Source organism: Crocodylus porosus, unplaced genomic scaffold (assembly GCF_001723895.1).
Source record: "Crocodylus porosus isolate Cpor-Errol unplaced genomic scaffold, CroPor_comp1, whole genome shotgun sequence".
Taxonomy (NCBI): domain Eukaryota; kingdom Metazoa; phylum Chordata; order Crocodylia; family Crocodylidae; genus Crocodylus; species Crocodylus porosus.
The window spans coordinates 38967366-38984082 of NW_017728910.1; the positions used below are offsets into that span (position 1 = coordinate 38967366).

Consider the following 16717-nt stretch of genomic DNA (forward strand, 5'->3'; position numbering starts at 1 on the left):
TGCTGTTCCAGAGGAGTGAGCTAAATCATCTGCTAGATTTGTTTTCTATCTCTGAAGTATCCAATAATATTCACTATTCAATTTATAAATTAATTGGCTGTTCAGTTCTTTGTGATTTTTATTTGTAGATGGAGTGTCACCCACAAACTAATTCATTTACTTCCCTTATTTTGTCTCTCCACTTGGGAAATTATAGCTAGTACTTTAAAGACTTGTTTTATCTGTTTAACTGTCAATCTGTTTTTCCATTGATTGATGTTGTCCTTGCAAACATAATGCTAGTGCTAAACTAGATATGGTTCTGGCAACTGCATAAAAGATATTTATGCTTCCAACTCAACTGTCCTGTGTTTTATATTCCACATGTCTCCTACAGCATTAATCTTTGCTAATATTACTCTGAAGATAAACCTGTTTTGCCTTTGTTTTTGTCTCCTGTACCTGTGAATGCAGGAGGCAAAAGTGTTCTTTTTCTTCCCTGGAAAGCCTTCCAATGTAACCTGCTACCTCTTTTATCTTTTAACTTACAATGATGGGTTTTATTTTAAACAAGATAGGAGATATCTTCTGACAGATTTTTTTGTTGTTGTTGAGAAAGTTGTCATAAATAGGGCATGAAAACACCTTACAGGGAGATCTTAAAAGGTCCAAAAGAAGTCAAGGAGTACATTTAATTTCCAGTGGAAAAATCAATGTCTAAGTCCTATTTATGCTTTTGAAAAATTGTTTCCTTACAATAATAATAGTACAACACAGTGTACAATAGCACAGTGTACAAAATACAATAGTAGAGTATATCACACTCAATGTACAATTACTTACATGTACAAAAACATGTTAGGGTTTTAATAATACTTGTTTTTTCCTCTAGCTGTAATTTAGGAATAATGGGAGATGTTGAGTGAGTGTGAACACTTGTTTACCTTAACTATTGGTTGTCATTCTCTGCTTGGACCAGCAAAAGTCAGAATAACTTTGTTGAAGTCAGTGGAGTTACAGTGTGTAAAAACAATAAGCAGTTTTGTCTACATGTGGAGAGCTGTACATATCTGTTTAACTTAAATCAGTTCTTTAATCTGAGCAAACCTCTATGCAGCAGTTATTTCCATTTAAGAATAGCTTGTGGTTTAAATGGTGCTAAATGACAACAATGTATATTTTAAACCAAATTTAGAGTGAACACACAGGGGGTTCCATTAGTTTAAGAAATTCAGTTTACCTTTGATTTAACAAGTGCAACTTATTTATGTAGACCGATGTGGAGAGAATAATCAAGCTCAGTGGTGGCAGTAGAAGGACAGAAGGGCTCAATTTCAGAGTCTGATCCTGTTATCATTGTTGCTAGTGTCATGTGCTCCAAACTTATAAACACTCATGCATGGGAGTAAATTTAGCATGTGAGTAGTTCCATTGAGTCAAATGAGCTTACTCATAAATATTAAGTTTCTCACTTGGGTGAGTGTTTCAGGCTCATGGCTTTAGACTGTTGAGCTGGGACCCTGCTCAACACCTACTTGTGCAATGGAGCTTAAATCCTGACTGCAGCCTCTTTGTGTTTATACTACCCTATACACAGTAGTAATACACAGTCCTGATAGATACCAGTAAAAGCAAAAACACAGAATCAGGTCCTAAATCTGGTTTCATTTTACTTGTACCAGCAAATTCTAATTTTTGGAATTGGAGAGTCTAGGAATAAGTTAGTTATTTAATTGTGTGTGTGTTTTCCTATCTTTCTTTCCTTCCTTTCTCTCTCAAAATTATTTGTCCTTTCATGCACAGTTGAGAACTAGCCATTTATTCTTAGTGCTAGCAATGCACTCTTTGATATTTAAAATGGAATGTGTTCCTTTTTGATGCTCTGTGGTTTTGAATGAAGTACATGCAAGCAGATTAATGGTGCAGAGCAGTTAGACAAGCGGCCTCTTTTGCCTTTCCATATTATTTAATTGTCTGAAAAAATATTAAAACATATTTAAAAAAGAGGAGAATATGAATTGTCTATTGTTTGCTTGGCAAAATTATTTTCACAGTGTTGTCATTCTCTTCTAAAGCAATACCACAGAATAACTATGAGCTGTCACATTTTTTGTAAGTTATAACTGCGTCAAGCTGTGCTGACAAAATGTCCTGGCATAACTGTTAATATACATTGTCATTTTAAGCATGAAAACAGTTTAGCTAATGATTTATCTCTTATAATGCAGCACTTGGGGCAGCTGTATGATTTGTCTCTTTAGCAAGTCAAGTAATTTCTTTAACAAAATGTTAAGCACAGATGGGCCATAAGCTGTCAGTTAACCATTATTGTGTATGCATCTGCTTGCCTTCAATGCACTGTTTTATGTATTCAGCCACTTACTTAGCCACAGCTCTCTGAAAAGCGGAACCTACTCTGATTGGCAAATAAAATGTTCATTTGTCTCTTCTTCCTATTGTTTTGTTTTGGTAACACATGTCAGCAGCTCAATTACCCAGTTCATTAACAGCTCCCAATGGACATGATGGCCAACCCATGATAAGAAGGGCGATTGTGGCACATATGGTCAATAATAGCCTGTCTCTTGGCAATTGTAAATAAAAGTCACTGTTGGCCACTTCCTTTTACTACAGCTACTGTTTCCCTTTTCACCTTGGTAGATGAAGCACATTTATCAGTCTGATTCCTTCCAACTGAAAATAAAAATACCATCTACTCTTCTTAAAAAAAATGACTTTTAATAGCTGATCTTTCCATCCTACTGCCTTCTCAGGTTACTGTTAAAAATTCTTAGTTAGAAGGAGGTATAGGTTGTATAGGAGTGTTCTTTTGATATCTGTTAACTACTTAATTGCTTTATTAATTAGTTTAGTTAAATGAAATATTTTCTTCCCTCTTTTTGCTTTCTCTTACAGAAGACTTTTTGTTAATGTGCCTGTGGAGTTTTAAAAAGCCATTTTAAATGTTTTTGTAAGAGTGTCCTTTGCAAATAGCAGTGGTTTTCAAAGGAGCAATTGGAGTGTGACTTAATCCTTGTTAGATGAGAGAGATTCATGTATAAAACAGAGGGGTTCCCCCTACCCCCAATCTCCTAGCCTAAGCTTCTGCAAAAGGGTTAAATTAATCTTGCTAATTTTTAGTATTTCAAAGTGTACCAAACCATTTAATGACTTTCTAGCAAAACTCATCATTGCAAGATGCTGTCTGATCCTGAAATGTCATTTTTCATGCTCGAGTAAGAAACTTTAGCAGTATAAACATATTTTAATCATAACTTTATTGGTAAATCTATTTTTTAATTTTTGGATGGCAGTTTCCTTTTTTTAGTCTGATTGAAGAGGCCTAGTTGCTTGTAGCATGATATGATGTTGTCAAATGTTACTGAAAGTGGGGAGGGGAGGAAGCTGTTAAAATCATAAGCATGCAGCACATAAAGTAAAACAATGGTATGGATTAAATGACAACATTAAAATGTGGTAAAGTAGCCAAGACCAAGAGTATTGTAATAAGAGCAGTGCAACTCTTAATTGTGGGTCAGTTTGCTAAGCTGCAGAGCATGTTCTGTAGCCTTTATCTAAAATAAACATACAACAGTATTGTTGAGAGTCTTGAACAACTCACAGGTGGCTGCATACTGACTTTAGACCTTCTGAACTTGTCCCCTGCTGCCTGCCATATTCATAACTAATCTGTACTCTCCACCAGGGTTGTGGGCACTTGGGGAGTTGTTGAGTGTCAGAGTTTATTTGTACTATTTTGATTAGCACAGACCTGGCAGAGCTTATTTTCTTTTTAATGACCCCTTACTGTGAAACTGAGGTTTCAGAAGGAGGAGCTGGGGAGGAGAGGGAAAGCCTAGCATTACATTTCTTCAGACAAAAAAATTGAGAGCTGCTGTGCTGGAAGCAGAAGAGTTAGCTGACCCTGGAGTCTTAATTTTATTTCATATGCAAATATGAACCTTTCCTTAAAAGGAAACGATGGGATAAAAAAAATAGTAGGAAATTAAAATACCATTTTGTTTTCCTGCGGACTTTATTTTACAGGCAGAAAGAATTCCTGACATGTTTTCTATTCTATCAACTGTTAAAATGTCAGCTGCTGAAAGCTTAGGCTAAAACAAACAATGATCTAAAAAGGAATGAATGTCTTGCCTTGCTACCTACCACTGCTGGGAGTGTGTAGTGCAAATGAACTCTGGAGATTTGTTTGGCGAGTGTCTGGGGAGAATCTTATGGCCCGAACCCTGTGATGGTTTCTCCCCTCTGCCTACTTAGTTCATATATATATATATATATGTATGTATGTATATATATATATATATATATATATATATATGTATGTATGTATATATATATGTATGTATGTATATATTATTAATATTTACTTTTGAACTCTTACCTCTCAAGAACAGTTTTTTGAAGGGGAGCCTCCAGGTGCTGAGGTCTCTGGACTGGGTAGGCTTGGATTAACCCCCACTGTGCATCCAGTTCAACTTCTCCACCCTCCCCCTATCCCTCCCTCCCACACCCCTCAAAAAAACAACCTCCCCCTTCTCATCCACTTCAGCTTCCTTTGTGTCTCCTGCGTCCTGCCAGGCAGGTGTCAGAGCCCTGAATGCGGGTAAAGGCCCTGTTGATGGATACCACAGATGGAGCGTGGAAATTGGTAGAATAGGCCTCAGCCACAGGCCATTTCTTAGGACTCAACAAAAGCTTCCAAATAAGTCAACAAAAATCCCAAAGATCACAAAGAGAAAGTGTCATTTGTCATTTATTCTGGGTTTGTGTGGGGGTATCAGCCTTGCTGCACTGCTCCTGGTTTGCACCCGAGTAAACATGATAGAGGTCATTCACATCTCTTTCAGTGTAAAAGGCTATTTCAGATCAGAAAACAGTTAGCTGCCCTATTGTGTCCTCTGTGTTGAATGCTAAAGTATACAAGTATAGAACACTCTGCAATTAGCCAATAGGTGCCCCAAACTTTGAATTGCCCTATTGAAGGCCAAGAAGGGGAGTCAAAGAGAAGGGAACAAACCCCATTAAATTATGGTTATGTAAAATAAATAACAAGATGCAGGGAGTGCAAGTAGGAAATTTGCTATGTTTATGATTGTCTTATTTTAGAGAAATACACTGCTAGAGGAAGTGCTTCTAGACCACATCTGCGAATGTTTGTCTGGAAGAAAAGACCATATGATTTTTTTAGAGAGTAATTTCATAAAAATTGAATGATTGCTAGGGAAACTGCCTTCAAAAGCTCTGCAGAAGGATATCTTTCTTTTCACATGTTTCTAAAGTGCATTGTAGTGCATCTGTAATAAATATATGGTTTTTAAATGGTTGTCATGTTTTTGTTACTTAATTATTCAAATGAAATATCTTGCTGAGAGGAAAAAAACAATATACAGGGTGAGTACTTATGAATTAGTTTGTTCAGTTTTTGCTTGGATATATCTGTTTATGATATTCTTTGGGGGACAGATAATTAAAGAATTCCATGTGACCAAATCCCTATGAAATTGAAAAAAAGATTTTGTGCATAATAGTGTTAACTAGGATAAAGTATTTCCTGAGGCCACTGAACAGGTCAGAGGGGGTTAAGGGACAAAGAATTTCTCTCTAATTCTGTAATTCCTTCTTTAATTAAACTTCATAGTTAGTCCACTGCTGGTACTTATAGCTTCTCCTCCTATTTTGATTTGCTTTTCAAGGGAGGAATTTGTAATCATGTGGGTTATAATTTATTGACTTGCATTTGGCCTTTTTGGAAACTGACAGTTCTCCATTCTCCATTGATTGCAAGACAGGTTTGGATATTAAGACCATTGGACAAACATTAACTACTATATGTGCATGTATATGAAGACACACAGAGATAAATAATTATTTTCCAGTTTTGCCACTTTTTTATTCATGTTGACTAATACCTTTTTAGACAAGCATCGCCATGGAAATCAAAGGACTATTTACAGATGAGTAGGAGAAATCAAAGGACTATTTACACATGAGTAGGAGAATCAAAATTTGGCTGCATGATAGTGCATTACAGTAATTTTGCTATTACTTAGATACAGGTGTTTATTGGCTGTACTTGGCCAATATCTTGATAGACTTCATGCCTTGTTAGAAGTTTCGTAAGATTAAGTCACTTCATCCATAACCTTGAAGCACACTTCAGCAAAAAATATGTACTCAGTTGCGAAGACATCTCTATAATGTATTATTACATGTGCCTGATTTTAATCATGTAGATTAGGTAATGAAAATAAACTTAATATTTTCAAGGAAGCTGTATACAGTAGTCAGGTTAGGAGTAGAATAGTGGTAATGAACTTATCTGTATATGAAAGCAATTTAACTTGAGTGTGATTTTTTTCCCCCCTTTTTCATTCAGAGATTCTATCTCAGAATTTTTGTGTCTGTATTAGAATTTTTAGATACTTCTTTGAGAAAAATATTCGGTTTGATATTCTAATTTTACCTTTGTGCTTTTTGCCCCTACTGCAAATTATGAAGTGAAGGTGGAATTAAGCTAAAAGCATTAGAACAGGTAGCACAGATACATACTTAGTACACGTATGTTCATAGTTGTATACAGGACTTTGGTGTCTTCAGTAAATGGGGAATCATGAGAATGATGTCATAGAGTTTTTATAAAGTAATTTCAGAAAAGGAATTTTCTATGATTCTGCAAATTAAAATCTCCCTAATGCTCCCACCCCTGTTAGCAAAGGATTCAGAAATCTGATCTTAACTTGATTTTACTTTCGTTTTGCATTTCAATCTTAACTTGCATAGTGTAAAATGTACATTTCTTTTGCAAGCCTGAGTAAATGGACATTTCATGATAGAATAGGGAGGTGGGGGTGAACTCCCAAACTCTAAAGTACCTGCACTGACATCTCTTGCCTATGGGACTGGCACCTAAGGTTCAAATCTATGTGCTCAGACCTCTGTAGCCCAGGGAGCAAGGTATCTTGGGGTAAGAACAGCCTGTCTCTTAAGGCTGTTGTATATTTCCCAGAAAACCTGGCAGAATTTAATGCTGTTAGGATTAGTGGAGGCAACACAGGGAGTTAGCATAGACAAAAATGATTGTTTAGTGGTGAGGGTACTAGATTTGGGAGACCAGGTTTTTAATTTGTTGCTTTGCTAACAGGTTTCTAGTGTGACTGGGACCCCAAGGTGCTTTAAAAAATGTTACCCTACATGTTGTTTCCCCTCTGTAAAATAAATCAATTTTCTCCCTCTCAGGAGTGTAAGAGATTGTGAGGGGTTGGGTGGGGGCATATAAGTACCTTAGGCTCAGTTATGTGTCCATACTTGTCTCCTGGGAGAGGCTCAAAGAGAAGTCTTGAGAGAGGCTGAGAATTTGATGAGTTTGGAGCTTCTTTTTTTGTGATGTTCAATGACCAGACCTTTCTTCATACTTTATAAAATCTATTAATGTAATTCAGTTTCCTTTGCTAATCAGAGAGACCCTTTCAGGGAAAGTGACTTTACAGCCCTGTTTATTATACCATAGATAATGTGGGGCCATAGTTGTACCAAACTGATATAAGAGCAGGAACAGTACTTTTGTATTCTCTTAACAGAAGTACTGACTTTTTGTAGTCTAATTCATTAGAGTTATAATAGCAATAGAGAGTGATTATGTGAAACATTAAAACTGTAATTTCTTAAGCTTTAAACCTGCTTTAAAAGGTTTAAAACTGGTGTTGGTAACCCTAAAGGCTCTCAAGAGAGGAAAATATTCAAGATGATTTGGTCAAATAAATTGAGAACTGGCACTAATTCAACAATTAGTATTTATAAACTGCTAATCTAAAAATGCTAATAGATAATGAATATGGTTTTGAACTATACTGAAACCTAGAATTGCTTGGAGTCATATGCTTATCCTGATTTGCAACCCGTTCCCTGGGACTTTTGTTAAAGAAATAGTGTTGGTATAATAATTTTAGGGATCAAATCTTTCAAGTTTTAGGAAAAAATTCAGTTGAAGTGAGAGACCATGTGAGTTGCATATATTTTCTAGTGTGTTAAACTCAAGAACTCTGTAGGAGTTTTGCCTGAGTGTCCCTTCAGGTCTCGGCCCAAAGTATAATGGTTGTATAACAATAATGATTTACAGATGAAAATTAGAACTAGGCAAAGCTATGCCTTTGTGTATTCAGAAATACAAAAACTCTTCAGCTGAGTTGCCTGTAAAAGGACCTTGTCTTTCCTATGCTATAAGACTAAGCAAATAGATTAGGTGTATTTATTAGTTCAACTAGCTTGAGTGAAATTGAATATGTAAAATAACTGGAACTGAGCAAGACATTTTCTGTAGCTGGAGTTAAAATGAGATTTCTGTTCTGCCTTTTTGTTCTCAATTACACTTGAACGCTCCATGTTGGGAAGATTATTTTAAATTAATATCTGTAAAATAAATTATTTTATTCCATTCAAATGGTAAAAGTAGTGCAAGTATATCATTTAAATGAGGAATTATAAATTCACTATTATTGGTCAGGTTCCCTTGAAGACTTTAAACACTCTTTTCAGGTTAGTCTAACCTGGGTAGGCTGAACCAGTCTGTAACCAGACAGACATTCTCTCTGGACTGAGGAAATTCAGGCACATGCCTGCAGTGGCTCAGGCTAGAAGCTGGAGGGTCAGGGGTGAGAGGTGGGTGCTAGAGCTGCCCTCCCTTCCCTTCTGCAGGGAGCTGAGCTGAAGGGGGTGTGGCCGGGCCCAGGCAGGATGCTTTGATTAGGGAGGTCTGCCTGTACCATCCCAAGCTTTTCCCTGATAGCTGCTCAAGGGGCAGGAGTGTTGCTAGACCCCAGCCACCTGCTAGCACTCTGAGGCAAGAGAGGGTGCAGTGTATGCATCTGTTAATGATATGGAGCTTTTCAGTTTCCCTCTCTGATTCTTTATACTGTCTGCAGCAAACTGACAGGCAAGCAAACCAGCAGGGGGCTGATAACAGTGTTCATCACCTCATCAGCAAAACAATAGCCTCTCTTCATTAGTTCAAACTCTTCTTAAACAGCTTACCAGGTGACCTGTTGATTAGCTCCCAAAAGCCCTGAGAATCATAGTCTTGCTGAGGAGGGCTTTAAATTAGACAAACTGGGGGGAGTGGGGAAAGATTCCACTACTGGGCATAAATCCACTGCTGGGCATAAATTCTCTGACCAAGATAACCCAGAGGAGGATATTTACTTGGGGGACATCCAGATGACTACCAACACCCAGAGACACTTGTAGAGGGTCAGAAAAGCTGAGATGACTAGGGGTGAGCTCTGTTGTCTTTATGGGAACTCCAGGAGCATGGGCAACAAACAGGATGAACTAGCACTCCCAGCAGATGAGGAATTTTACCTTGATGGAGACTTGGTGGGACAATACATATGACTGGGCAGTGGATATTGAGGGCTACAGTCTCTATAGAAAGGACTGGGTTGGGAAGAAGGGTGGAGGGGTAGCCTTCTATGCAAAAGAGCAGTACCCCCTCTCTGCAGGTTACATTTGATTGCAGGGGGAAGTCTTTTGAGACCCTCTGGGTCAAGCTACAAGGGGGTTCAGGAGAAGGGGACCTGATGGTGGGAGTCTGCTGTAGGCCTCCCTGCCAAGAAAAGGAGAGCAACCAGGCATTCTACAGGGAACTGACTGAAGCATCCTGCACTTGATTGTCATGGGTGACTTCAGGTACCCTGACATCTGTTGGGAAGACCATTCAGCCAGCTCCAGCAGGTCAACCAACTTCTTGGCAACTATAAATGACCTGTTCTTGACACAGGCTGTGGAGGGGCCAACTAGGAGTAAAGCCACTCTGGACTTGGTGTTGACCAAAGGGGAAGACATGGTAGGCGACCTGAAGATTGGTGGTACTCTGGGTGACGGTGATCACGATTTGGTTAGATTCACCATCCACTGAAAGCCTGGGAATTCTACCACCAGAACAGAAGTCCTACACTTCAGAAGTGGAGACTTTGGTAAAATCAAAAGTCTAGTCAGAAAGGCCCTATGCAACCAGCAACTGGATGATGTGGAAGTTCAGGAACAGTGGTGCTTCCTTAAGGAGGCAATTCTCACTGCTCAAAAAGAGACCATCCCCAAGCAGTTAAAAAGAGGGAAAAGGGCCAAGAGCCTCACTTGGCTCAATAGGGATATTAGGGAACTTCTCACAAAGAAAAAAGAAGCATACGTGCAATGGAAAAATGGTTCAGCATCCAGAGAAGAGTACATCCATATGGCCAGGGTCTGTAGACATGAGACAAGGAAAGCCAAGGCATGCATGGTAATCAAGCTGGCAACCAAAATTAGAGATAATAAAAAGTCCTTCTATAGGTACACAGGAAACAAGAAAAAATTAGGCTCCACTGTGGCACCCCCTACTGAATACAGAGGGGAAGCCCACAGTTGATCCCTACAAAAAGTCAGAGATCCTTAATACTTACTTCACATCAGTCTTCCTGAAACCAGGTGAGAAATTGTCACCTGTCCAGAGGCCCAGAGAATATGGCGATGACAGCAGTCCACATGAAATCAGTCCCGAACAGGTGAAGAAACCCTTAGAATAGTTGGAAGTTTTCAAGTCGGCTGGGCCAGACAACCTACATCTGAGAGTGCTGAAAAAACTGTCTGAACACATAGTGGTGCCTCTGGTGAGGCTGTTTGAGGAGTTGTGGAACTCAGGAGTGGTCCCTAATGACTGGAAGAAGGCTAACATGGTACCTATCTTTAAAGAAAGGGAAGAGGGAACTATAGGCTAGTCAGTCTGACTTTGGGAAAAATCTTTGAAAAATTTTTCAAGGAGGCCATCAACCACAAGCTCTTGCAACTGGTGGGATACTGAGAAACAACACACATGGCTTTGTTGAGGGGAGGTCATGCCTAACAAACATGGTGTCTTTTATGAGCAGCTGGACATGGAACAAGAGGTTGACATTATCTACCTAGACTTCAGCATATCCTCTGGTACTGTTTCCCATGAAATTTTCTTAACCAAGTTGGAGGGTACTGGTCTAGATCAGGCTATAGGAGGTGGGTTGGCAAGTGGCTCAGAGGCTGATCCCAGCAAGTTGTTATTGATGGGTTGGCCTCATCCTGGAGGGCCATCTCCAGTGGTTTTCTTCAGGAATCGTTGCTTGGGCCTGTGCTCTTTTAACATTTTTATCAATGACCTGGATGAGGGAGTGGAAAGTGCAATGATTAAGTTTGTGGATGACACCAAGCTGTGGGGACATGTGGGGACATCTGAGGACAGGGCAAGGATCCAGGATGACCTTGACAGGCTGGTCCTGTGGGCTGAATGCAGTCAGATGAGGTTCAGTAGGGACAAGCTGTATTCCTAGTTCTACTGGTGTACAGTTTCTTGCTGTGCTAGGTGCAGCACTGAAAGTTAGCAGGGGGTTGCCTGGGACTTACGTGCACTAATTCAGTGCATTTCCCAAACTGCTTTGTTAGTGTAGAACTTCTGGTGCTAGAATAGACTCATGAGTCTACTCTCATGTGGTGGAATCCATAGCAGAGATTAAAAAGGGAGGGTTGAGTGATATAATTTTTAGTTACCCCAGTGAGATGGTTTGATGTGAGGTGCGTATCATTAGCCTCACTTTCTAGTTTCAGAATAAGAACTTTTGCAACCATTGACCTAGTTCATCTGTCATGCAAGTCAACCTATGTTACAGCAGAAATTGAGCCTGTCCTTTCATGTGTGTTTTCATTTTTGTTAACAGCAATTTGTACCAGCAACTGATACTCAGCTAATAAAACATGGGATTAATTTCTAGTGTGTAATTGGCAAAACTTTCATTCCAGAAATTGATCTTTAGAAGCTAGCAGGCAAAGATTTCACTGTAGTGTATATAATAAAGTTTGCTCAGTGCTCATATTCTTATTTGAGATCCCCTCTGCATTACTCATAAAAGCTCTTTGTGAATAATTACAATTTTCTAAACTCTTCTCAGGTTCTGCTAGCCAGGTACAAGTTGGACACAGTAGCAAATGGTCATAAACACATAATCATACTTATGTAAGTCTGCAAATGGAAGAGCCGGACAGAATATAAAAATGTTATGCATATATTTGACATGTTTAAAAATTAATGTCTTGTATCATGCTCATGTTCCTTTTAATCTTTTAAACTCTTTCCTTTAATCATTTGGAGAATAAAGTATTCCTGAAATATGTCTGGAAAGAGCATTTAAAAGATGCACAAGTATTCATTGGGACTCAATTTTACATCAGCGTATACAAGTCTCTGTGACAAATGTGCTTAGTTGTTTTGTTTACCTTCTTAGGGAGAAAAACGGACCATGTGTCTTATCAGACCAATCAAAATTGAACAGTGGAGCTCAATTTTCAATGTGTAATATGTTTATGTATTTTTTAAAAAGCACTGAATGTGTTTGAATAACTAATACTGTAAAGGAAAGGGTCAGGGCTAGAAAAAAATGTAATCCATTGAACAGTCTGGTGAGAGTGATTCCTTTGCCTCTACAAATTTCTATGAACTATATGGGAATGTGGCATTTACCTCTGTTCTTAGGGTAGCATGCATCTGTTTAGAATTAGGATCACCAAATAAATACCAGTTTATAATTAACTGATTATTTTCTTCTTGCAGTTAAAACTCAACAAAAAATCATGGCTTAATTTTTTTGGGCGCAGTTTTCAGATGGAATCTAATTGCTCCTTCTTTTTTCTTCTGAGTATTAGCACCCCAATCTGATGAAGGCTCTGACATAGATTCTGAACCAGATTTACCTTTAAAGAGAAAGCAGCGCCGTAGTCGAACAACTTTCACCGCAGAACAACTAGAAGAACTGGAAAGAGCGTTTGAGAGGACCCATTACCCGGATATATACACACGGGAAGAACTTGCACAAAGAGCCAAACTTACTGAGGCTCGAGTTCAGGTACCTGTTTAAAAAGCTACTAAAGAAAAAAGTCTCCTTTCCATCAATGTGTTGGGTTAGCAGAAAGCTTAGGGCAATTTTATGTTCTTGCATGATTGCAATCCAGGAAAATGAGACACTAGGTATTATAAAGCTCATGTTTTTTATGTTTACCTGTGAACAGTGGTTCAATACTTTATATAACCCTTTATTTAATATGCAATTTTGTGTTGTAGTCTCTATCTAGTTTCTGAGGTTGTTTGGTTTGTGTTTCTGACAACACTCTCCATATGATCAGTGTCAGTGTTTTGCCAATGTATAGTTATTTGGGTAGTGTCATCTGATATTTCTGTGAGTGTCAGACAGCAACAGGGAAGAGAGAACCGTTACCGAAAAACAAAACAAAACAAACAAAAAAATTCAGAGCACAAAACAAAGCTAGGAACATGTAACTACAAAATCACAGAAGTTGTTAGGGTTATTTGGTTAGGCGAGGTACCTGAACTATTTGCAATTTAACATTTGGAGTAAGAAAGATTATTGGTTTTTCTTTTCATCTCCACTGTCATTTTAACAAAACATTTCTTAGACGTCTAGATTTTCAAAATATGGATGTGAATTGATTTAATCTTCTAGTGGAGAAGATAGTTGAATTCTTAAAAAAAGGCTGGGTCTGCAAACCTCCACAAATGCCACATTCTCAAATGAACTTATGTTAGTGAAACATGTTCTGCGTCAGCACTGCTGAGGAGAGTTCCATGAAAATCAAGGATCCACCGAAGCCTTGCAGACTGTTGGGCAAGTGTAACTAAGGGGCCAGTTTCTGGCACAAAAGGGAGTGATGTGTTTAACACCACAGCCCAGGTGGCTTTGATTCTCCAGCCTGAATGAACAGGAATCCATTTATAACTGGGTAGACTGGAGCACCCTTTAGTGCAAATCCGGAATAGTGCTGAATGCACAGCTCAGGGGCCTTAAAATGTCCTAAGCACTCCACCATTACATTCCAGTGCTTTAAATGCTCACCATCAAACCCAGGACCTTGCAAAACTTTCCAGGGTTGGGGATCCATTGCTAGGCAAAGGATCAATTTTGCTTAAGTTGGTGAATCATCTGAGAGAGTGCACTTTCTCTTTTAGCTAGTCTTTGAGTTTCAAATGACTTTGGAGCAATGTGCAGTTTGGGTGTTGAAATCGTGCAAAATGTGTGGTTGTGCATAGTTTGCACAAGAAAACAGGTAAATTTGGGTTGTTTGACAGAATTTTGCTTTGATGTTTTGAGTTATTTTAAACCTAAACCCGAGGCAAGTAACCCCCTTTATAAATTGAAACAAACAACCAAAAATATTGTATTTACCCTTGCAGAACATGCATGTTAGTTGCAACAGTGTTGTATTGTAAGTATAATTCTTCAAGCTGTCAGACTTCTACAGATGTTATAGTTGTGAAGGAAAATCAAAAGTGTGGGTATATTTGTTCAGAAGACAGACTTCATGGGGTATATAATTCTATTAATTATTTCATACATTAACTTAAGACTGAAATGCTAGCAAAATGGAAGACAGTAACCTAAATGGAATTGCACTACTGGGGGCTGAGAATGGGATGTGTTGTGGGGAAATATAGGAACTATAATTTTCTACTCTAGATCTGTTTGGAGTAGGGACAGATAATGATGTATTGGGTTGTCTGAGCTTTAAAGACAAATGTGACAAACCCATAAAAAAGTTGTTCATATTTTTCTAAATCAGTGACCCACAGTTAGAAGGAAAGCAGAACTCTCATTAACATAACAGCTGTCTTAATGTGGCTTTAACCCTGTGACTTTTTACATTCCTTATGGCTTCATCTGCTCCCTTGGGACACATTTTGTCTTACACCACTGCTATGATTTACAGCCTCACAAATTCCCTAGTACATCTAACATATGGATTTTTTACCTATCCCAGCATGGAAGGAAAGATTGCAGTCAATCAATGATTAAAATACCAAAACAAAACCCTTTTTGGATTAAAGATGAGTTTGGGCTGAAATAGCCAGCCTGTGGGCCCTTGCTTATGATTTTTCTACTCTCTGGTATCTTAGGGCACCTACACATGTACTGGATGTCTGCTGCAATGTGTGCTAATGAGCACACATTGGAGCAGACTTGATTAATTGAGTCTCCTGGAACGTGTTAATTAATGCACCCCAGCAACCTCTGTGTTACAGCGTCCCCATGCTTCAAAATAGTGGTGTGGGTGCTTGACCGAAAGCTAACTGGACAAGCTTTAGTTCAAGCAACCCCTCCCTTCACACCCACTGTTTTGAGGCATGGGATCATGATGCTGAGGGTGCTTTAATTAGAGCAGCTGTCAGAGCCACTCTAATTAAAGTGTCCCCCCACCTCCACCATGGAGCATGTGTATAGACTCCCTTAAAATTTGACAAAATGGTACTGGATTTGTCACTGGATAAAGATTACTCAACACCCCTGTAAGTGGCTTAAAACAGAAACTTTTGAAGGGCATGTTACAAAAGAAAAATCATAAAAGAAAAAAAGAGTTGAGGATGAGAAGGTGCATATCTATATCGACAATTTGGGGCCTGTCTATACTGGGAAAATTTTCTGGACAATCTCAAAACCTAGTCTACTAAACTGATATGAAAAGTGTTTAGAGCTCTAACAAAGACCTGAGAAGGTGCCCTAACTTGTTTTTACCAAATCTCTTTGGAGATGTTTTCCCAGTGTAGATGCATCCTTTGAAAAAGGAACATTTCAATATGGTGCTTAATTTTTGCCTAGGATCCAAGCTGTGTTTGATGTGGGCAAGGGAGAAGGCCAGTTATAGCTCTGCAGTCTGTGCTGGCCAATGGATTACTTCAGTTTAATTTAGGCCACTCTAATATAAGTAAAGGACTTCACATTAGTGGAAGACTGGTTGGAGCAATGCTTCAGTCCTCTGCTTACTTCCCACCTTGCTCTCTTCATGTCTCTTCCCACCCCAGGCATACCCTCTATAGTCTGAGGCTACAGAAGGGCCAGGTCACACCTGACAATTAGACTTAATATTTTGACAGGACATTCAAAGTCCATTGTAGAAAGTTCAGTTGCACATTATCTCTGAAGCCCGCCTCCGTTTTTGAGGAATTTTGAAGAATGTTGCCTTTGTGTTGTACATAAAAGCCTGGGATACATGTGATTCCCCTTTAGTCTCTGTTCCAGCAATATAAAGTATCCAATTTCTAAACTAATCTTTAAGAAATGTGTAACATTTAAGATATAGCAACTTTGTATCTTTTCTAATAGTTTCTGAGTAGAGCAACAATTTTATATTTGAAAATCAATATATCTGGAAGAGATTAAACCAGGAGTGGGCAAAATACAGCCCATGGGCTGGATCTGGCCCACCAGGCACTTTCATTTGGCCTGCAGTGCCCACCAACTAATTGTACCCTGACCAGCCTTTCCATCTACAAGGGTGGGAGTGAGGCATCCACATACACCCCTTCTCACCAACATACTCAATTGCACCTCACTCACACCCTTGTGGGTGGAAGGGCTGGCCAGGATACAGCTTCTGGGTGAAGCTGTTGCTGCCACTGCTGGAACCACTGGGGGACCTGCTCAGTTTCTCCAGCATCCTGCTTGTTCCTGGCAGCAGGTAGGGAAATGGCAGATGTGGGGCCAGGAGCTACAGCTGGGTCTGGCTGCAGCATGGAGCCTGCACCTCAGGTGGGCAGGGTGTGGGTGTGAGGGAGGGTGGGAAGAGTATGAGGACCACCCCCAGACTTCCCCCTCCCCCATGACACACAGCCCCTGCAGGCAGTGATGGCAGCAGTAGCAGTAGCAGTAGGAGGGGG

General features: G+C 39.2%; 1 protein-coding gene across 1 annotated transcript in view; it reads left to right on the forward strand.

Moving 5' to 3' along the window:
* Window positions 1–16717, forward strand: part of PAX3 (paired box 3) — a 109619-nt gene that overhangs the window by 58690 nt on the left and 34212 nt on the right. Inside the window, exon 5 of the mRNA XM_019533076.1 lies at window positions 12697–12896. Within this exon, the coding sequence (XP_019388621.1) occupies window positions 12697–12896 (200 nt within the window). The remainder of the gene's footprint in view (window positions 1–12696; window positions 12897–16717) is intronic.